At 38.3% G+C, this 24,094-nt stretch overlaps 1 protein-coding gene across 3 annotated transcripts in view; it reads right to left on the bottom strand.

Moving 5' to 3' along the window:
* Gfrl (Glial cell line-derived neurotrophic family receptor-like) overlaps window positions 1–24,094 on the bottom strand; it is a 387,984-nt gene that overhangs the window by 52,569 nt on the left and 311,321 nt on the right. For 2 of the 3 annotated variants that reach the window (XM_072303694.1, XM_072303695.1), the window contains exons 5-6: window positions 19,547–19,674; window positions 6,455–6,688 (exon numbers count right to left, since the gene is read on the bottom strand). In XM_072303694.1, the coding sequence (XP_072159795.1) occupies window positions 6,455–6,688; window positions 19,547–19,674 (362 nt within the window). The remainder of the gene's footprint in view (window positions 1–6,454; window positions 6,689–19,546; window positions 19,675–24,094) is intronic. The other variant, XM_072303696.1, reaches the window with a different exon arrangement.

Here is a 24,094-nt window from a genome sequence, read left to right as displayed (position 1 = left end):
GCTTGAAGTAGCATCCCAGCGCAGAGAGCAACGCCGCTAACCAACGCAATTGCGGCTACCGCTCTTCTCGTGGAAGTTAATGTTTTTAGTAAGTTTGCTTAAATTATTTTATTTTTTTGTGACTGAATTTTCAAATGTTTCCAATCAGTTTAGAATTTTTCTTTCCTTACATATTTTCTTATTTTCTACTTTATGACTGATGAAATAAGACTGAATAAAAATATGATTCAAAAAAAATATTTTATTCTTTTACATTGTCCTATTTGTCTCTCAAACCTAAATAAAATAAAGAAAAAAGAGAAAAAAAAAGAAGCCTCAGTTGTTAGAAAGTGTCCCACGCAGAGAAAATGTTTCCAAAATATGATAAAAACTAAAAAAAACAAAAAAAAAATTGAAAAAAATGCAAAACATAATGAACAAACCAAGCAGGCTATTTGATATTAGCAAATTTTTTACTTTAGTTTTGTAAAAATGAATAACTCACATGGTATTTTCTGTGAATTATGCGATTTTTTATAAAATTATTTTTGGAAGTTTTGCCATTTTTTTTTCTTTTTCTCATTGTTTTGATGGAAAAGAGAGAGGGTTGGAGTGATGGATGGAATACTGAAGAGTTGAGAGTACTGCATTCAAAATCAAAAATCAAAATTAAAATTATAACCACAACCTAATCAGTAAAACCATGATGTTAAGAGTTGACGCGCCGTAAGCGGTTGAGTACATTCTTATAACTTTTCCCCTCCCCCTCCCTCTTTCACTTCACCAAAACATTTTATGACACATAGTTATGAAAGATACTGTATATAAAGGCTAAAATAATAATAATTCATGGAAAATTAAATCAAAACAAGAAAAATGAATAATATACTTGTATGAAAATCAGGAACTTGGAATTTTCAGAGCTTGAGCGGGGGGGGGGAGGTGAGGAGGTTATGCAAGAAATTATTTTTTAGTGAAAACAAAAAGTAGAAAAGGGATATAACGTGTAAACTAGAGAAAAAGCGACAAAAAATAAGTGCCTCCCAGAGGCACGAGGCCGACGGCCTCAGAGGGCCTCCGAGGCCCTGGTCGGGCATTAGCGTAGAAAAAAATGGTCGGGAAGACGAGGGCTAAATGACATGGTTTTACGGTCAAAATGGGGTCTGCGTATTTTGATTGGACAAATTTTGTATATATGTTTGTTTCCTGGTGTCGAAACCACTCTCGAATCCCAGGCTCGGTGTTTTGTTGTTTTAGCCTTAGTTACCCGTTTTCTTGAGTATTTTAGTTAAATTTTTCGAGCTGTTTTTTGTGTATTTTTGAGACAGCTGTTATAAAAAGAACAGAAATCTGAAATTTTGAATACATGTTTAGAATCACTCTTAGTCCCTAATTTGGGTAAGGAAGGGGTATCGAGAAGGGCCGACTCTGATTGATTTCCCTCAACTTTTCGATTATTTACTCATGGAAGGTCCTTATCATATAAATTGCATCATGATTTTGTCATTCTTTGTCTCTTTTAGGTCTAATACCGACCTAAACATGGGTCTAGAGGCCAATTTTGGTAAAAAAAAAAAAAAAAAAAAAAAAAAAAAAAAAAAGCGAATTCTTCGGCATTTGACATCTGACACGCAATACTAACATTTTTCGCCAAAATCAGTAATCAGACCCAAATGTAGGCCAGTATTATTACCGAGAAAAGCCCAAAAATGACCATGTCATGATGCATTCCGTAAAAGATCCACTTTCAATCAGCAAACAATTGGATTGTTGAAGAAATTCAGGGTACGCCCAAAAAACGGATCATATTGGTATACATTTCCTTTGAAGAAAAAATCAAGTTAAGTGTCCATTTCGGCGCTTGTGATACTCTGTTTTGAGTTCTAATGACGCTTATAACAAACAGGTTTCTATTTCTGCAACAAATTCAAATAGACCAACAGACTTATGCTTTCCATGGAGGGTTAAAAATTAGAACATTTGACAGCTAGATAAATAGTTATTTATTGGGTTTAAACCAGATAAGCCCCAAATCCCAAAAAATACTTCTTTATTATAATTTATCATCAATAACGCTTGTGATACTTATACCGAAAGGTGACGATATGTCCTCTAGAGGTCTAATTCTGACCATGTCTTAGGGTCCTTTTCTTTTGAATTTTTTTGGGCGTACCCCGAAATTGAATTTTTTCGTTTTAACTCGGCAACAAGGGATGTCACGTCATTGTAGCGTTCGGATGGAGAGTATTTTTCGCGACGAATTATCTGATTTTGAGGACGGATTCGGTCGTAGATCACTTAAATTGAAAAGTTGACCCAGTTCTTTGTCAGTTTGCTGCGGCGGGAAGCGCACAGTGGTCGCGGCTGCTTTTTCAAAGCAAATCTACGATTCTCGAAAGAGAAAATCGGACTGTTTTTGAAATTATATTGGAAGAGGTCAGAACTACAAGTACATCATTGCATTGCAAAGGCTCACTAAAAGATTTATTCATTCATCCAAGAATCCTTGAATGCTTTTCATTTAGGACCGTTGACGAATAGACTCTGTAATTTAACTAAAATGGTCTGTAGTTTAAAATATACATATACCATTCATAATTGGACTTGATTTTGCAATTAAGAACTAAATTTCCTAGCTCAGTTAAAAAACAGCGTATGTACCATTAGTTTGCCTAAAGACGTATGTGTTTTTACGAATGTGCCGGGAATTGTAGCTCCTAATTGCAAAATACAGTTAAAACGAATAATACTAGGTTGTCAGGTGAAACTTAGCCACGTTACAATTGGAATAAGCATCCGTCACCTTGACCTCGTTTATTTATTTATTCGTTGAACCGATGATGCCTGCTTATTTTGTAATGTTTCACTCTAATTGCGTACAGGTTTTGTTGAAGAAATTCAAAATGAGGCATTAATTTTAATCATGAAAACTGGAGAAATGCAAACATCACGTCCTTTACGTTTTTAAACTTAATTTCATCAGAGTCAGCGAACTTTCAGTTCCTGTTACGAAATATCTGTGGTCAAGTTTTTGGTAAGAGTCACTTTCATTCAATTCGAAATTAATCATAGCCCTACTAGAAAAGATCGTGTTGATAACATTTTGAGGTCATGTTAAGATTGATACCATGTTGGCGTCAACATCGCACCTTGTGTTTTATTCACCAACATGATCGTTTTTAGCAGGAAAAAGTTATTCAAAGTAATTAAGGTAAATAGCAGTACTGTCTATTTCTACGGAAAAATACCGTATGAGTTTTAAGACGTTGCCAAATTTCCTTTGATAAAATATAAATTTTCACAGAAATCTTAGACTATATTTCTTCACATTTTGGAGAGAATTTTATGCGCTATCAGATCTAAATTATCTGAAAATTGCGAGAGAAAATATTCATAACTCTCCTAAAAAATGTATATTCTATCGGAGGAAATTTGACATTTCTCTCTACACGGAGTTTTTCCTTAATACGGCAGAGTAATAAATAGGATAGGCCCTCAATGCGATCACGCGGCGAAACTGTAACATTAAACACGTCACAAACTATACATTATACATTGTGACTAACACAAATTTCAAGGATGTAAGTGTTAGTGCATGGGTACGTAATTTACAGTGAGAAACATAACTAGTGAAAGTGAGTTGCGCTAAAATTACACGTGATGTGGTGTTCAAGTATAGTCACACAAATACTTTTCAGAAACTAAGTAGAAACTAAAAGGCACAGGATACAAATGTGATAATTCTCATCGTGAAAGGGCATGTAAATTGTGAAGGTTCAAACCAGTAACAGATGGATCAGATATTTACAGATCTAAATTATTCTCCATTCGTGTAATTGAAAAAATGCAATTTTTAAACATTAAGGTCCTCTAGAATTTAATGAAATTTTCTACAGATAACGCAAATTGCTACTATATTGCAATACACATACAATCAAGTTGTTATACTAACATAAAAATGAATGCATATAATTGAAAGATTGAGCCTCTTTGACTGAATTTAGACATACTTGAGAAAATCATTGAAAGAAGTTCATTACTGCTAATAAAAACCATATCTTTAGCCCTCAAATTCGAAGTGCTAAAAAAGTTCCTCAGTACAAAACTTTACTGTTTACCATTAATTCAAGACGTTCGTTCTACTATGAATATGTGTCGTATGAGAAAAGTAATTACTGGTGTCTAAAATGGGACCTCAACCGGTGCTAGCAAAAAAATAACTAAATATTTTGCTTATTCTGCAATTTAATTATGCCAACGAGGATGCATTTATCCTTTGAATATTTGATCAAAAATATGTATAAAAAATAGTGAGTACCAAATTTCGCAACAGGTAATTTTTGGCTCATAATAAAACTGCTGAAAACGCATAAAAACTTAGCTAGATTCACTGGAAAAAAGTGATTGACTTAGAAAACCGGATGTTTCTTATCACCATACAATACAATATAAAGACTAAACCGAAGTCCTACATAGTGATGATGTAAGTAATAAAATGTGCAGTACAGAAACTTTTTCAGCACTTGAAATATTTGATATGTTACGGTGACCATTAACTTTATAGGCACCAGTACTTTGCTTGATTCTCTTTTCCTCAAGTAATAATAATCACCGATTTTTCGGTTTACTGTTTTGGTGCTCCTTATAATACAAACTTTAATTCGGGTAAAACCTGTTACTGATTTGAGCGTGAAACAAGATTGCATAGCAAATAACAGGTAAATTATGAGAGCAGACTGCATCACCAAATCGCAACCAAACGAGGTCCATCTCGAGAAGAAAAAACGTATGGTTCAAAGAACATATGAAATTTTGAAACGTTGCGATTTCGTGCGCAATTGATGATGAAGTGATAGAGAATACGGAGAAGATGATTGCCGTTTTGCTAGCGTGAAAATTTTCCGCGGTGTAACGAGGTAAACATCAGATGAGAATGAGATGGTGACAAAATGCCAGTGCTAATTCATGCAATTCACAACCAAAGTTTGCAACAATATAACGTGAAACCTGCAGCTTCACCTGATGACTTTCTTCACCCGATAATGGCAACCATCTTCTCTTTAATCTCTACTCGGTGAATGAATAGTTTGCTTGCGGCCACTGAGTACGTGTCCTTTCCGTAACGATGTATCTTCCGCAAAAATATGTCAATCAAGACCCTTCATATATAGAGGAAGTAATTTTCCAGTGAGTGAATTTCTATGACTAATTTTGCTCTTTGCTGGAAGAAATTAGGTAACACAAATTCTTTAGTGTTAGTTGATAAAATTTGATTTTTTTCGGAATTCGTTGAAGTTGTCATTCAAATATGATGCTACATTCAGAAATTCCTTAAACCTCCCTTAATTGGCACGTAAATCATAAGGGAACTACTTAGGAAAAGAACCGATGAATGAGCAACTGTGAAAACGGCATTTAGAGTTGGAGATTCTAATGTGCCACCGTGGGGTGTAGGTGTGGTATTGATCAGGGAACATGTATTGCAATTATTGACATTTATGGAGCTTCTTGACCTAAGGGTTCATTCTGTGATGACGAGTGTGGCATTTTATGATCCCCGAGAATTGATCACTACACAAAGCAAAAAGAGGAGGTATCGATAAGTGCCGTTTATGGGCCCGTCCTAACTCAATATCCTCAACTCTACCATGTTTCGTTCATTGAAGGTCTATATATTACAAAATGCATTATGATTTTCTCGTTTTCGGTCTATTACTAAACATAGGTTCAAAGGCTAAATTGACAAAATTTGGGATATTTTGGAATTTGACCGTAAACTTTCAAAATCCGCATTTTCGCCAAAGTTGGCCTTCAAACAAATGTTTAGGCCAGCACTAGGTCCAAAATAGATTCCAGAAATGATTAAATCATGATGCATCCCGTTAAATATGGACGTATTTCTGTCAAACGGAAATCTGTGCATTATGACGTGAGTCTCGTTATACATTTATTCGTATGGGTCCCAGGGCTCATGTCTTAATGCACATAGTTCCGTTTGGCAGAAATACGTCCATATAAACCCTCAATGCGCGAAAAAACGTAGAGTTGAAGAAATTGAGAGTCGGCAAAAAACGAACCCTTATCGATACTTCCCTGCATCTCGTTTAAGCACACTGGCACAGTAGGAAAGACATTTTCAGTCGGAAATGTTACAATAAAAATTTAAAAAAACGATGAAATTTTATTTAAAATTTAATTGATTTTAAATTTTTATTGTAAAATTTCCGACTGGAAATGACTCAGTTTTGAGTCGAAACGTCTCGATTTTTTTTTAAATTGTATATTTTAGCCATTCCCCCCCCCCCCCCTTGTTTTTCTACTGTTACCATTGTCTCGGGCTGCTCTATAAATATTTGTATCTCCTTAGAATGAATGTGAGCAAAGTCTCTAGCTCGGAATGGGAGTGACTCGGTGGCCGGAAGCAAAACGATTCCTTCACCGGGTGGAACTGGTGTGTGAAAATGTGGATACGTACTTGGTGTGTGGGGGTGCGGCTGCGTGCGGGCGGGGTAGTGGGCGCCGTGGTTGCCGCTCGGGGTTCCGCTCCGGTGGGTGAGGCCGTAGTAGTCGCGGGGGTCCTCGAAGAGGGAGGTCGGGTAGACGAGGGTGTCGGTGACGTTGAGTCGGAAGCGGGGGCCCGGGCGCGCCGCCACGAGCCACGGGTTCGCCCGGAACCAGTGCCAGCCCCAGCCTCGCGCCGGCTCCTTCACTGAAAAGTCCCCCGAGAGCCCCAACGGTTAGAAGCTCCCACCGAGGGGCCCAGCAAGGACCACAGGTATCGCTCATAGCCTGGCAATACCACTTCATGGGCATCCAGCTCGCTTACGTCAAAGACACAAGTTTAATGTGTCACACACACACAGAAAAAAGTATCAAAATCTCAACTATACTGCCAGCTGATTTTGGCGCCAACCATGAGAGTAGTTGCACCAGCTAGAAGTGTAAAGGCACCAGCCAGCGGTGTAGTTGGATTGCATTTTGCAAAAAGGAACCACTAGCATTGCAATGATGCTAAGATTGAGCAACTTCATCTTTTGCAATAAAATTGCGGAAATCGTAAAAAACTATGAAATTTAGATGGTAATTTTTGTCTTAAATTTACAGTTTTTAGCGAGTAAAATAGAAACTATTAATGGATAATCGGGTTTTTCCTCCAGAACAAAAGAAGTTGCACAATCTTAGCAACATTGCAATGCTAGTGGTTCCTTTTTGCAAAATGAAATCCAGTTAATCCAACCACACTTTTAGCCGACTTAACCATACCTCTGGAGTGTGCAACTACTCTCAATATGTGGCGCAAAAATCAGCAAGGAGTATAATTGGGATTGTGATACTTTTTTTTCCGTGCACGTGGGAAAGATTTCGTCCAAGACACGAAAGGGGTAGGTCAATTCTGCCGTGCTATGGAGAAAGACCGTATGAACCTTCAGATGTTGCCATATTTTTGTCAATAAAAACTGAATTTACTGGAGAAATTGGAGTATTTTATTTCAAGCCTGACCGCTTTACGGCAACTTGTTTCTTGCTCCTCACCTGACAATAAAGGGTTGAGACGATAACTACAGCAGGAATGGGACACTAAAACGACTGTGCCACACAAAAACTCGTGCCTCTGACGCAAACTATTTTTGGATTATACATAGATTCTTCGATGTTTTATCACGAGACACAAAGGCAACAAGTGATAAGCAATTGTAAGTGAATCTTTTAATTGTTGCGTATGTAAATAACGCTTTTCACGACCAAGCAACATTCGGTTCTGAAGAAAAGTTAATCGTCCTCTCTCATTCGTGCTTGACCCTTTTGAGTTGTTATACCACTCATATTCCAAAAATCAAAATTAACCGTTTTCTAGCAAATTTTAAGGCGGGCATATTAGTCCAGGCTTTGAGCGTCCTACTGTTTTCCTGCACCCTGAGTGATTTGGCGCCCCTAACCCTTGTTACTCTCCGAGAAAGGGCAACCTACAATTCATCTATCCTGCCGAGGATTGGTCTACGTTTCTCAGTCAGCTATATTTTCATTGGTTTTTCTCGGATACACGCGTAAAATGGCGGTAAGTATCTCCACCATTCAGATTATGAAACTTAGGTATAGCTCAAAGAGTATCAAATGGACGTATTACTGCTAAACGGAACTATGTGCATTCAGACATGAGCCCTGGAACCCATTAGAATGTATGCATAACAGGGCTCACGGCATAATGCACATAGTTCCGTTTGGCAGAAATACGTCCAAATCAGTACTGGTGTCATTGTCAGTAGCAACTTCTTATCATTCTATTCACATCCCAGCAGGAAACACACAAATGCGTAGATAGTTCAAGAGCAAAGAAAATGTTTATCATTTCCTTCACGCGCCAATCATGATTTTGAAAGGAAAAAAAATGTTCAAAATAGCTTCCTCCGAAAGAACTGATGAGGCGCGGACAAAAAGTCCACCTCATTAGAGAAATGTGGTCATGTATTGGCGTTTTGGGAACATATCATGAGAGCCATTTGGTTTAGGAAACCAAATTTTTGAACGGGTTTCAAGGAACGCTTGACCAATCCTGGCTTTGGAGCGATGAAAAGCGAGTTACTGGGACATGCAAGGAGTTCGAGTAATGTGCAGAGGGAAACAGTGTGCGAGATTGTGCGAGTGATAAGATAGGTGCAGATAAATTTTCTGAAACACAGTAAAATTTAAGACAAAACGATCAGTGCTCGTCATGCAAGTAAGTGCGCAGAATTTGAATATACACAAATAAGAAATAGTTATTTGTGAATAAAATATCCAGCCATTCCATCAAATTGTATAAAAGCTCGTTTTAACCAAAATTACAGACATGTCATAATATTAGTCGAATGCATCGTGCAACTGCTAAGAGACAGAGTGATAATGAGCCACAAAACAAGATCGAAGCTGGAAAGAAATCAGTGTCGTGGTGTGCTTTACAATTAATTGATTGATCTGCCATTTAGACCTGTGGAAAAGGGTCGATTAACAGGGTGTTTGCAAAGAACACCTTAAAAATCGATTCTTTACCATGGCTTCAAATGAGGAAATGTCGATAGTCGATCATTCATTCCTCACCACTGAAAGAAATGTCCTGTGTTTTCTCCCCATACTCTTACGTAGAGAATGATACACATAACAGGATGTTCGGAAATTAACTCATGAACAATGAATTAACGCGTTTTTAACACAGATTAAATGGAACTTAGATTATCCAAATAATTTCATTTGTACTTCTGCCACTGAGTCTGTGTTAAACATAAACAAGCATTAATTGTCGAAAAGTTGATTTTCGAACTTCTAATTGTGTGATTTGTTTCCACAGAGAAGTTTTGAGGAGAGAATATGTCACGTAGTGCTTAAATTTACACATGATGTAGAAGCCCATTATTGATTATTTATTCGAGGAACCTATGATGACTTTTGGTCTTTGAAAATCGGACGGTTTCAACAAAATTTACCCAATTACATTTTTCGTTAAAATCACGATGAAAATTAATTTGGAGCCTAATTTAGGTGTAGTGGACTTCGATCACTCATGTAGACTGGAAAAAACGAAACTTTCGAATATAGTACATGCAGATTCCAATCTTTTGAGTTGCACTTGTACTTTTGAGTAAGAATAATTTTTACTCGTGTTTTGGAGGAAATATTTGTAAGTATATTATTCCTCCTTTTGATGAACCATGAAAAAGACATTTGAAGTAATCGAAAAAACAACCCAGGTTTTTTGGTTGACAACACACTGACTTTAAAATGTTTTTCCGCGGATGGATCAGCCTCCGAACCTTAGCACGGAGAAAACAAACACCTTTGCTCTTACTTTGTTCATTGTAAAAATCTTAAATTATTATGAAATTATTTCATTAAAATATTATATTACTTATGCTTCTTGTCGTAGTTGCAGTGTTACTTTTTGGGAGGAAAATAGTTTGGTCCGAAAGAATCTTTAACCGAAAAAAACATTGTAACGAAGATTAGGAATGTAGGTAATGCCTAGATTTTACAATGATCATTGTAAAAGCAACGGTTCTTTTTTTTTGGGTCGAGCATCGGTCAGATTTAAGCTTTGATGTCATTTAAAAATGCACCTCTCTCTTGGAGCTTATCTTGGCGACGAGGAATCCCAGAGGTAGTTTGCACTAAACAGATCCCAGTAGAGGCTGCGAAATTTCCTCTAAAATTTAGTTAGAAAATTCGCGGAAACCTGTAATGTTGCAACCACTAAGTTCACGGCTATGAAAGTCAACCCATATCCTAGATATGTTTGGTCCAAACGTCTTCCCTTGCGAGGATATTGTCCCCGTGGAAATTTGCCAGAAAAGTAGGACTCCCTGAATAAAATATAGCGCCTGGCTTTCATTTTCACTGCAGAAACTTGAAATTATACATTTGCGACGAGACAGGCCGCCTCCTTTCTCTTTAGTCTGGGAAACAATGCTTCATAAATTTTACGGTTATAGAGCAAAAAAAGGTAAAAATAAGTTATCTGCCGAAGAATCTTAATGGTTGGCATTTAAAATGGATCGGAATGTATTATTCTTCGAGACAAGGTATAGGCGTTCTTAGTCCCTCATACCAATATTTGGATGCAGCTAAATCTCAAAATTTAGAAAAGTAACACGGCAGTCTACAGTTTATAAGGCTTAGTGTCGGAAAATATTTTTTATTGACATAGACTCTGATATTACTTATAATAATAATTATTTTACTACCGCTAATGTGTTTCGTACGTTGCAAATGTTGTATGGATTGTTCACAAGTGAACTATTTGCTTTATTCATTTTGCTGCTTCTTTAGTCCATGTCACAACCAGCAATAATTGTGTTTGCCCACGAAAGAGAAAAGCTGCAGCCTTGGAACTTTGGATGATTTTCCAGGGAATAGATTTTTCGTCAAGTTGTTGGATTAAAATCGGAATTTGAAGTAGTAAGAGACACGGGTAGCAAAATCCACGTACCTCAACCAAAGAAAATTCATTACTGTCAAACATTCCGGATGATTTCATCCTTTCATTTAAGAAATGATTGTTTATCAACGAGCTGTTTTTAGGCGGTTCATGGCTAAAAACATTTGCCATATCCCAGCTGAAAGAACGTAACTCCATTCCAACGTTGCAAAATTGACTCACTTTTAATTTTTTATTTTTAAATTCTTTTAATTGACTTCATGAACTTTTGTCCACATGTTTTCCGATATCAGCGTATTATCGGGGAAAGACACAGTGAGATTCTCCGCTTGAAACGCTTAGCTGTTTAATATATGTAGTATAACAGTGATTTGTGCGTGAAAATGTTGCTACGTTGAAATTCAGGAACGCTCTTTCGTCCGGAAAACGACGAATTGAGATACGATCATTTACTCCACAGAGCAGTTGAAGAAGTAACTTTTTACGTAAAAAGTTGTGCACGGAAGTGCGGAGATAGTTTCTGGAAGTTTAAAGTTTTGGACGGTGACTTATCGAACCGTGTTCCGAGCTTTCAACTTTGAGGAGAATCAATCAATGGCAAAGTTACGTCATTTTCAAGACGAGAAAACTGAATCTGAAGGATTGACCACATGAAAGGCGCAATCACTTTTTCGCATTTTCCGCTCTTTTTATCGATATTCTCCGCTTGTCGACCATATCATGGAGAGAAGCATAGAGGGCATTAGAAGACTTTCCGCTTAATGTTTGTCTTAATTTATTGATGTTAATTTTTATTACAGATTTTCACTAAATTAGGTGGGCAATCGAACAATTTAACAATCGATTAATATGCCATTCAAACCTACACTGGGAAAAAAGTCGCTTGGATGTAGAGTCCAGACTCTTAAGAGCATTGACAAGAAAAAGTACTCTTGATTCAATCGGATTTTTACTTGAAATAAAAGGAAATTCGCTTAAATCAAGAGGCCTGGCTCTTCGATTCAAGGAAAAATCCGATTGAATCAAGAGTATTTTTTCTTGTCAGTGCTTTTAAAAGTCTGGACTCTAAATCCAAGCGAACTTTTTTTACCGGTGTATGAAAAAAGATCGATTATCACGGCGTTCGCAACGAACACCGTAATAATCGATTATTTACCATACTTTCAGATGGGATAATATCGATATGTCCGATTATCACGGCTCCCACTGTTTCATTCACCTCAGAGTCGATCCAAGGTGGGCATAAAAGAGCGGGGACATTTGATGGCCGGACGAACTTTTATTGACCGTCCCAGATGTTCGAATTATCCACCGTCGACGAAAGGGACGGCGGAAACTCGGCCGATGGAAATGGCGGAGCTTTTTTCAAAGCTCAAAGCTTGTAGTCTCGTAGCGTGGTCACGCACTCACTCGAAAGTACGGACAGCGCGGCAAGAGTTTCCAAAGCCAATAGATAAACAAAGCCCCCCTCGACAACTTGGAGTAACAAGCCGTTAAGAGCTTCCTTGCCGTTTCGGGTGCCGGGAAAAATATAGACTCGTAAAAAGAAATTAAGGGTCGACTCGATTCTCTCTGATTGGTTTGTGAGATTTTGTCTTTCGTATAGAGCCCTTCAGGCCCACATAGAAAAGAGTATCTCGGTCATGTAAACCAAATATTTCATAAGTCGGTTTTCCGTTCAGCAGGTTGATTATTAAAATCGATAGACAAAGCTATAGACAAATAAGAAAAAAGGAAAATGGAGCGAACCTATTGGGGTGCGTGGTTGCAATGGACAAAAGATCGACTGACGAGAATCCACAAGAAACCCTACGGCTAGAGTCCATTATCTTCCCTTTAGTCTATGACAACCACCTGTTCCAAACAATAGGACCACTCTATTTTCCCATTGTCTACCTTCGTCTATCGCTTTTTCTACGTCTCATTCAGGGGCATTCTTGACCATCTTGGTTTGACATTGAAATCTGAAGATTGGCATGGTAACATTTATCGTGTTGGAGGTTAGCTGCCATTTTGGGTCTTAAGAGCTGTGTATTTCGACATGTCCGTACTCTCCTTATGTAAATACCCCAATAGGTTCGCTCCATTTTCCTTTTTTCTTCTTTGTCTATAGCTTTGTCAATCGATTTCAATGATCAACCTGCTGAATGGAAAAACAATTTTTGAAATATTTGGTTTATCTAACCGAGATACCCTTTTCTATGTGGGCCTTGAGGGCTCTACACGACATACAAAATCCCATAAACCAATGAGAAAGAATCAAGTCGATCCTCAATTTATTTTTACGAGTCTATGTATTGCCCGGCACCCGAAGCGGCAACTCGCTCGAAAATATTCTCTCTCTATCTCTCCCCCTTATGTAATTACTCTACTCTCTCTCGTTTGGCTACAAGTACACTGGAAAAAAAAGAATCTTAAATTTGCCGCCAAGAAGTATTTCTTCTTAAATCAATAATTTTCTGGTCGATATAAGCTACTTTTTTGCTTAACCCAAGCATTATTTTTCTTGTATCAAGAAAAAGTCAGCTTAAAGCAAGATAAGAAAAATTCTCGGCGGCAAATTCAAGAATCGTCATGCTTAATCCAAGCTACTTTTTTTCAGTGTAACCCGAACTATGCGTGATCTCCGCGTGAAAAACATAATTTTCCTGATTACGACGCCGAAGTCTTATAATAAATTGAAATGCAGTTCGATTCGGCAAATAGAAGCGTGCGCTGCGTTTAAACACAGATGTGGCTCTCCTTTGGCACCTTCCTCACCGAAGACGGTCAGATGGCTTAATTATTCATGGCGACGGCCCACCCCCGCCCACCCGCGGCCGCGTTTTGTCACGTAAATTGCTCGTCAGATTGAGAGATTAAAAGTGAAAGAACCTGCCCGGTGTTCGGACGTTATTTCCAGTGTTCCATCGATCGCTCCGGCTCTAATTTTGGATCCGATGCCAATGCTGGGACTTACAAAGCTCACTTATTTAAAACGAATAAAAATACAGGATGAACAATATATTTCGGGGACTCCACAGTCACAACCAGAGGGTCGTATTAATAGTCGTTCCTTAATCCATAGATGGCCAAGCAAGGTCAAATTGGACTGCATTTTGCAATTTGGAACTATAAATTCAGGCTCATCTGAAAAAAACACTTATGTGCATAGGGAAACTAATGGCACATACGTTGTTTTTAAACCGGGGCGGAATTTATAGGTCCAAATTGCAAAATGCAGTCCAATTGACCCGAGGCTTCCTAGAAACACGTGACCCGCGTATTCTATGGGGCAGCAATCCAAACGAGTTGCACATACTACCGTGCGAAGGAAAAACGCCGTAAAAACATTCCAGAGTTGCCAAATTTCTTCTCAGAAAACAGTTATTTTTGAGGAACCTCATGAATATTTTTCCTTGAAATTTTCAGGAGCTTTAGGTGAAATTGCCAACAAAATTATCTGAAAAGTTGGAGGAAAAATATTTACAAATTTTTCGGAAAATTCGTGATTTACTAAAAGAAATGTGGCAACGCCTGAGGGTTCATATGGCGTTTTTCCTTATCACGGCAGAAGGAAGGAAGGATAAAGATTAAATAGGCAAACTAAGCATGGAGCGAGGGAGAGCACGTTCACGCCTCGCGCCAAGGCGCCTTCAATTTTGTAGATGCAACACGGACATCCATGCAACACGAATAGTTGTATCTCTGCGCCGTCATCAACGCACCTCATTTCCTTTGCTCTATTTTTTTTCCATGTTGCGTTAGTTCCGTTTGTTTTATTTACGGAAGGGTTATGGAGAGCAACACTGCAGAAGAAAGGAGATACGTAATGGGGCTTTATTTTTTTAACCTTTTAGCCCTACTTTCCGACAACTTTTAGCGATATTTGGCCTCAAGAATATTAAAGTCACAATTTGTGAGGAGAATTTAGGAGGCTTTCAGGAGTTTTGGATTTTTTAGGGTAATAGACATGCTTCCTTTGGCAAATGGAAGAGCTTTTTCCAGGGCTACATTACATCGGGCGTAAGTTATTTCTGAAAAATGGTCTTGTTTTTCCTCTGAGGCTTATTTTCCGATAAATTCGCGTTTGAACGGCCAAAAATAATCAAGATTTTACCCTTTGAAATTCAAGATCTCCTGAAATTTCTTTAATTATCTACTAGTTTTATAAGTTAGATAGACACTGATAAAATTAACAGTCCAGAACAATAGCTCGATAGGCATAACAACAAGAATTTGCGTACTTTCGATTCCAAATCGTGGTGACTCACGGCATTACCTCTCTTCACATTTTCACTCTTTGACCTTTCCTTCCGAAACATTGTATAAAGAACCCCCTCGGTAGAGATTAGCCACATCGAAACAACGTAGGCACGAAAGTACGCTTGAAGAATCATGCTAAGCTCTTTGAACGAATCGAACTCCCAGAAAAACATTGTAACAATGTAAATTGGGTGTTATTGTTAATTAAATTCAAATTCTACCATAAATGTTGTGATGTCAAATGACTTAATTCAATTGTGTCGAGGAAGGAACGAGACAAATTAATATCAGTGGTGACTAAGAGTTCTGATTGAAAATATTTTCATGGTGTTCAGCGGCCAGTATAAGATTCCTGGCTATGATAACAATAAGTTTGTCATCTGTGCTAAACGCACAGATGACAATCTTTGGAATTTAGACCTTCTTTGTAATTTGAAAATTTGCAAGGGATACAGTATTCGATTTTTACCATCGATGTGCAAAATTTTCTCTAGAATCAAAGATTTATTTTTCAGTATGTCTACCCGTGTCACATGGCTGTCTGCTGAGCGGTTTTCACTCCAGGTAAAATTTTGAAAAACACGGGAAAATAATTTTAATATTATTATTACTATGCACAAAATGAACGGTCATCCTCAGATATAGATACATTTTAGTTGATGACCGTCAATTATGTTGAGATTGAAGCAATATTCATTGTTACAATATTTCTGGTACTCAAGTTCGCTGGATTTTTGTCATCACAAACGCTCAGCACACCAATCATGCAGTCGTCTCAAATGCGACGAGGACAGAGAAATTGCGCGAGGCCAATACCCAGGCATCACTGATCCATTTTAGGGAGGAATTTACTAATGTTCGATGAAAGTTCCTCGAAATTAGTCCTTCATAAAATTGTTGGAATGTCTATGAACTATATGGATAGGTCCTAGAAATTGTAGTGCCGATCCACATCTATTAAAAACGATGCACTCAGAAAGAAAATAGGTTGTGTAACACCAGGACTTTACATTAGTTATGCGAGTAATACATAATTTTACCTATTTCCATACCTAGCACACCTCAAGAGTAACATTACCGGCTAGAAATGAAGGAAGAATATTTTTGGGGGAAAAAACTAAATATATTTAATTTTATCCTGTTTGGGGTGCAGAGTTGGTAGAGGAAACATTCGCATTTAATAATTTGTTGCGCCGGTTGTCATTAAAAACTAAGTTCATTTTAGGGAAGAGATCCAAGAAGATTTTTAGCTAGACTGAAAGTACTTTTGACTAAATGCACAATCGAAATTGATTTGGCTTAAATATTCGTCAATATGGGAATTAAAGACGCGATCGGCTAAGGAACTAAGTTAATTTGACAAGAAAAATGTAAATAACTGCTTCATTTTTGACCCTTTAGAAATTTGTTTTAATCAATAAGTTGTGTATGTATCAATTTATAAAAAAAATAAAAACATAAAAAATAAAAAAAACCTATTCCAAAATTGATAAAAGTTTTAGTAATGTGTACTTGACGCTTTATTTTTACTGGAGAAATAAACGTATTACTAGGTTCTTAAAAACTGAGTTCACATTTTATTTTGAAAAAATGTACCGAATAATCCAAATTTCAAATGCGTGTTCACGTATAATAAAGACCGAGAAAACATACTTTTCGCAGTTTCAAAAACGATTTTCAGGCATAGTGATGTTCTATTTTGTACCACCTAGGAACAAATCTTGATTATACGAACAGATGAATTCAGTTGGTGCTTTCTACATCAAATCGGTGAGCAGAAAGATCAGGATTTTTGAACTGGCACTTAGGCGAGGTGTGAGGTAAAAGCTTTCCGTAACAAGTTTCCTCTACAAAATTTCACCAGGAAAACGAATCATAAAACGTAAACATCTAGAGACAAACTCTTAAACAAGATACAGGTGTTTAAAATTCATTGATGAAAAGAAAGAAGTACAAACGACGTCATTTGTATGATCTATATCTTCCATTTGATGTGTATTAAAAATACTTGTTAAAATCTCGTTTAAGAGTCGACGTCAAACTTACCGCTGTGTGCATTGCTTTCTACACTGGAAAAAAATTCGCTTGGATCTACAGTTCGGACTCTTAAAAACACTGAAAAGAAAAATACTCTTGATTCAATCGGACTTTTTGCTAAAATCAAAAGGAAAGCCGCCTAAATCAAGAGGCTCGGCTCTTCAATTCAAGGAAAAATCGGATTGAATCAAGAGTATTTTTTCTTCTCAATGTTAGTAAGAGTTTGGTCTCTGGATCCGAGCGACTTTTTTTTCCAGTGTGCTTCAGATTTTGAGGAGGAAACATGAAGAGTTTTTCTCTAATTCAGACCGTGTCCAGCCGCCCATTGAGGTTCGGTTTATGCGACTTAAGGCTCATTCTTCTTCACCAAAAACTACCGGCTGAAACCATCTGTTCGTATGACACAGATTATTACTCTGTTCACGGAGGAGTTCTCGGACACACACAAGTTCTGTGTGATTGACATTTTCAATGCGATGTTGCCGACGTTCGGCGAAGAAGTTGGTCGCGTGCGGTTTTAGATGCAGATTCGGCCGTCACTCGGTCCGCGTCGATCGTAATATTACACAATATCGTATTTAGTGCACACGGTGTTTTAAAAGAAAGTATCCACCTTGACAAGGTACACTCTACTACAGGTATGGACAAACGGGGTGCCGAAGTGGCAGCGCTGAGAAAATCGGCGATCGAGTGACGTATGAAGTCGTACCGTCCATTTGCCGCGCAGGTCTTCGCAGTCGTACTCTCGATGCTGTCAAATCTACGCGTTTTGACGACTTTCTAAAATTCCATTTGTCCATACCTGTAGTAGAGTGTACCTTGCCACCTTGAATATTGTTCGAGCAAATTCGAATACCGGAAGGCGCCGGAACGAGGGACCCAAAAGTTCAAATAAGCAGAAAATATGTCCCCCTCAATACGTTTTTTCGCGTTATTCCATTATCGAATTCGTTCAAGTATTTCCAAGGAAGATATTTTCGATTTGAAACACCCTGCATAGTATCAATAAGCATAGTATTCGGAGTTTTAAGAGTTGCATAATGCTTTTGGACACATATTGGTCGCAATGCAAGCTAAGCGATGGAAACAAAATCAATGCTGCCAGAATCGACTGAGTTATTGATTAGCTGATTGACAAGTTTTATTACATGAAAAATTCAAATATTAGGCTGCCCTTTGATATGACGTAATTGATTTTAATTTTGTTTCATGCTTCGAAACCGTGCATCCTCATTGCAGCGTTATAAAATTCCTGCGCACATTGCATTCGTTAAAGGGAATACCAATCAACATTGCGGCTTACAATTTTTATCGGGGTCCTGGGACGATAAAGAGGAATCCGAAACATTTCAAATTGTGATATTGATTTTTTTCGCCTCCTAAAAACAATTTAAACGTGGAAATTTTAAAACGTTTCAATGAAGACACGTTGTTTTGAGATTCACGCATCGGTGTTGCGGTAGGACTTCAATGATGTTGGGATTACTTATCCTGACCAGTTTGCCACGGAGAAAAAACTTCCTGCGTGAAACCCGAAGTATAGGGCCGTATAAATCACTGAAGTTTTCGAATCGCGCATCCGAAAAGTTGAGGTCCAGATACCAAACTTCGGGTCACACATCTAAAGTACTTCAGTACTTCGGCTGGAACTTTTCAAGATTCGATCAAAGTACCGAAGTACTACACTGACCTAAAATTTGGCGGCTGAACTTCATGTTTTTGGATGCACTATCCGGAAACTTCAGAGATCCATATGGCCTAAACTTCGGTCCCAACGAAGGAAGTTTTTTTCTATGTGGCACGTGGACGAGAAAGGTCACCTTAAGAATCGCATATCGTACACAAATAATAATGGACCCCAAGAAGTATATATTTCTGCAATTTTCGACGGTAAATTGATTTAAAGTAGCATAAAGCTTGAATTGCAACTATGATCGTAATTAACATCACCTGTTTTGATGAACTTTTTCATGACCTTTTACTAACTACATGTTACCGATGTAGATAAATGCGATCAAGAGGGACTTGTATCATCGAGGGGGAAAAGAAAGATTTTAACAGCAAAATAGTTACTATCGAGAAGAATTGCTCGAAACTCCTAAGAAATTAGCAAATTCCTTGTCACACCTACAACTCTATTGTCAGTTTCTGTTGTTACCTTGACTCAAAACTGAAACGGAGAGGTTATCAAGAAAACCTAAAGCATGCTACCCAATCAAAGATTTGTCTTAGATGGGGATGCTTCCCTTGTGAAGTTACTCTTAAAAACCCGATTTTGGCAGCATTGACATGGTTAGTATAAATGAACATCGATGGAACATTCAACTGACACTCAGGAAGCTCAGCGAAGAGAGAGAAAGAGAGAAACATGAGTCTCACCTATGCACGGGTTTTGATTTACCAGACTGAATATGCGATCGCACTTCCTTTTCAGGGGAATCGGCGGGCATATGCAGCCAAACATAGGAGAAAAGTGAATTTCCCGCCAAGCAACTTGGCAGGAGCTCCTGAAACAAAAAGAGGAATCCTTGATAGTACAAGAAACGAGTAAAAAACGCAGGCAATTTAATCATAGCATAGCTGACAGAAATGAAAAAAGCCGGAAAACAGGAAAAAAGCATCAACATATAAAAAAGCAACAATACGGACTTGAGAGCATGATTAGATGTGTTACGTAAAATTGAAGGTTGTCTAAATCGATTGTACTTGCTATGAATACAATACTGCCATGCTAAGGAAGAACGCCGTATGAGCATTTGAGAGTTGCCACATTTTTCCTCTTAAAATATTAAATTTTGAGACAAATAATGAATATATCTACCTGAAATTAGCTGATACTTGAGATCACATTGCGAAGATAACTCCTTGAAAAATTAGAGGAAAATTTTCACAAGTTTTCCCAAAAATTCGTATTTTACCAAAATAATTTTGGCAACGCACGAAGGTTCGTACGGCGTTCTTCCTTAGCATGGCAGAATAATCATGTAATTATCGCATTTTTGGGGTCAAATTAGTCTGTTTAGCGGTCGTTACACATATACGATTCTACAAAACCCTCGAACTCGATAAAATATCGATCAATCTATATCGATCGGTCGAGAGTAATTCGAGAGCAGTTCGACTAATACGACGGCCCGAAATTTATCAGCGAACAGGAACTGTCTCTATACAAAGTTTCTTCATGGAATATATATAATTTTCTGGTTTCCTAGTCCTCAAGGTTCATTCATACTGGTTTGAATTTTGTATTTCAAAAAGCGTAGTTCGGTTTAAGATTTTTGAAGGTTTAACATAACATGCTCCATTGCTCCAATTAAAAGCGTCCGACTGAAATACAACTTTTCGCCCTCAAATAATAGGCATGAGAATTAATGAAATGCTCATTGAGAAGAGGAGTTCCTATGCGCATTATAGCGATTGGTAACTGACATGCAACTATTGAACCATTGCTGTAACCCCCGGTGGTAGCTTACGATTTTGAAGGCATTCCGTGACGCTACGTCTTGGCTACTACTAAATGCTAAAAGTGCGTCTCCAGAAAGTCACACTCATTCTTTTGAGTTTAGATTTGAAATTATTTTTTCTTCCATCCTCTCTCTTATTTGAACTAATACTTTCTTTACTTCCCTTTTTCCTGCTTTTTCCCATAATCTCTTTTTGCTTCCTCCCTCGCGCCCCCTCTGCCCCTTTCCTCTCATAACTCCCTTTTGCTCGCTTTTTTTCCCTTCACTAATACCTTTTTGGACATCCTTCATTTCCCCTTTTTCTACTTCTTCCGTCATTTCCTCTCTCCTTTTTCCCACTTCCTTTTTCTTCCTTTTGTTTCATTTTCCCTCTCGGTTTCCTTTTTTCTCCCTGTACATTTATTTTCTCGTATTCTCAACCTCTTACTACCCTTTTTAAGCGCTTAGTAAATCGATAGCGCTTTTTGATTTCAACCTCACTCTGGAATTCTAGTACGGTGGCACTGCGTTCAAATGCCGCACCAGCTCAACAAGATGGTAGAGGAGGGCCTGTACCATATTTAGAATAGATTAATCTGTGGTGCCATTATTCAACGCTTCTGATGTCGAAGAAGGACGATTCTCGGTTTTATATTATTTATTTTTTTTAGCCGTAGGCTAGTTTCCTCAAAATTGATAGTTGAAATTTTGCTGAGCGAGTTCTCTCATTTCAACAAGGCTCATCTTTTTCGGGAAACTTAAAAACGCGCCTACACAAAAAACAGCTGAACGCCTCTCTAATACGAACGCATTAGAGCTTTCCCGTTTATTTCTTCTTCTAATTTACGTGCGTAAGTAAATAAAACATGGAAATTCTATAAAGTTACTAGGTAAAAATTCCGCGGATTGCGAATCGGGGAGGACAAAGACAATCGAAACTAGGAGGCCGCTCCGCGGGCGGTACATGTAAGCTCAACCGTGCAGTTACCCCCCCCCCCTCCCCTCTCGGGCCCCGCCACACCGACTCAAAGGGCGGGAGGGGGAGGTGCAGTGGAGTGAAGAATAACAAAACATATTTTGTAGTACACACTTTTTTTCCGGCCGGAGCCGGCGCGGCGCGACCGCAGCCGCGCGAAACAAAACGGAAACAAAGCGGGAAAGATTGAGAGGAAAAAAGCGCCGAAGAGATTTGAATAAGCATTCATTGCGGCCCCGGCTTCAGCAGTCGCGGTTTGCGGTGCCCCGAAGAGGCTGCGGCGACCCCAGAGCCGGCTCGTGCGAAAATTCTCCGTTTCCAGCCTCCAATACTCCCGTGCTAAGGGAAAACGCCGTATGAACCTTCTGGCGTTGCAAAATTTACTTTGATAAAATGCAAATTTCCTGATAAATTGATGTATATTCTCCTCCCAATTTTTCAGATAGTTTAGTTCTCAATTTTACCTGAAGATTCTGAAAATACATATATAAAGGGAAATTCGTGGCTTCCCTAAAAAATAAACATTTTATCGAAGGAAATTTGGTAACTCTCGAATGTTCATACGGCGTTCTTCCTCAGCACGGCAGAATGGGCAACAAGACAAGGTCTAAATTAGAGAAAAACTCAACATGTTTTCGAATTCTTGCGAAAATCTGTCGGTATTTTTCTTCAAATTCTTCGTACAACTTTGTTCCCGATTTCTCTTAGAGCGTCTGAAAATTTCAAAGATAAATATTCATAGCTTTCCTCAAAAATAAACATTTTATCGAAGGATATTTGGCGACTTTCGAATGTTCATACGGCGTTTTTCCTTGGCACGACAGAGTAATTCGTCATCTTCCGGCTGAAAAGTCACAAGCGCCATGCGACGTTTCAAAATTTTTGCCGCCGTTTTATTTTTTTATAGAGAAAGAGTTACAGGAAGCTGTCCAAAAATATCACTGAATTTTCTTTATGCTGCCGATAAAATTCAATGACATTTTTTAAACAGATTCAACCAACGAACTACACCTCTAGAATGGCCGCGAGATAGCAAACCTGCGTAACGCGCATGGGCCGGTTTTTGAAGGCAGGAGGGGGGTGGGAGCCCAAGTATAGCTAACCTCAATCTCCATTTCTGCTGCGTCTTGCCCATAAGGATTACATGTGAAAATTTCAATCTATGTAAACTTTCATTTTTTTTGAGGTTTGCTTTCAAAGTTCCTATTTTTTGAGTTAAGAAAACCTTTGGAGGTGCGATTATTATGCAATCTTTTCATTGCTATCACTTTATTCAACAATATTCGGCAAAATGTGGGCAGCGTCTGACATGGGTTTAGATGGCAGCCTGCTGTGTGAGCCCAAGTAAACCTAACCTATATCAACTTCAAAACGTTCCGGGTCTCTAACACTGGTCGGCCATTCTAGAGGTGTAGTTCGTTGGATTCAACCAACAATTTTTCTGTAAAGAGATATAAACTACAAAAACCCTCAAAAACATTTTCGGGCAAAAAATCCGGTCAAGGAAATTGACGTGTTACATCTTACTAACCAAAAACATTCCCTTTCACCCCTCCAAGAAGGTTGATAAAACTAAGTAAGTAACTATGAGATGGCAAAAACCTCTCTTAAATTCTCAGGGTCCACCAAGGCCACATATGTCCAAAAACTTACTCTATATGGTTTAAAAAAAAGAAACAAAAAATAATCCCTTAACAATAAGAAAATTCAAAAAAAAAAAAAAAACCGATTTTGTGGTTCACAGATATGTACATAAATCCTTCGAATGAACTTGAAATCACAAAATCGGTCGAGAAAATTTAAATGAATTTTCTCCTTCAATTATGAGTTCCGCAACAAGCACGACTCGCTTGAAGCTTTCCATACACGAGCCGCAAGAAACTAATTTCTTCTTTCTTACCTACTGATTGTGAGGAGAGCGGGAGCATTTACTTTTTCCTTCATTTATACAGGATGCAACAAGCATGACTCTTGCGTTTGCAGAAACCCTTTCATTAAGGAGATCGCGAGAGCCTTTACCGCGTTCATTTCCAAAAGGGATTACTCCAGAATTTCATGCATTTTAATAATTTAAACGATTCATCTGTTCTTCTCTTCTCTCCTTCTGTCCATTGACAGAGATGGCGTTTGAGTTTAGCAGAGATTCACTCTTGGCCCGGAAGGCTAGACTTACAGAAAATCCTGCCGCAGATCATCAGTAAGCGGGAGCGTGACACCGATGCGCGTATGCTCTCAGCTCTGGTGGAGAAAGAGAGAACTTCAATTGCACTTATGTATTAGCAATTTTATCTCTCCTTCTCAACTGCCGCCATGGCTCCGTGGCAAAACGCTCGCCTCCGGGCCGGGAGGTTCGCAGTTCGCGCCTCAGCTTGTAATATTTTGACGTCATTAAATTACACATTATGTCATAAATGCCGCGAGTGGCCGTAAAGAAATACTTTTTTCCATAAAATAAGAGTGAGGCGTGCATTTTTGCGCACGTAATTGAAAAGGACTCCTCTTGCAGAG

Source organism: Bemisia tabaci, chromosome 8 (assembly GCF_918797505.1).
Source record: "Bemisia tabaci chromosome 8, PGI_BMITA_v3".
NCBI classification, from domain to species: Eukaryota; Metazoa; Arthropoda; class Insecta; order Hemiptera; family Aleyrodidae; genus Bemisia; species Bemisia tabaci.
Note: the sequence above shows the minus strand (reverse complement) of the source record. Positions and strands in the feature narration are given on the sequence as shown.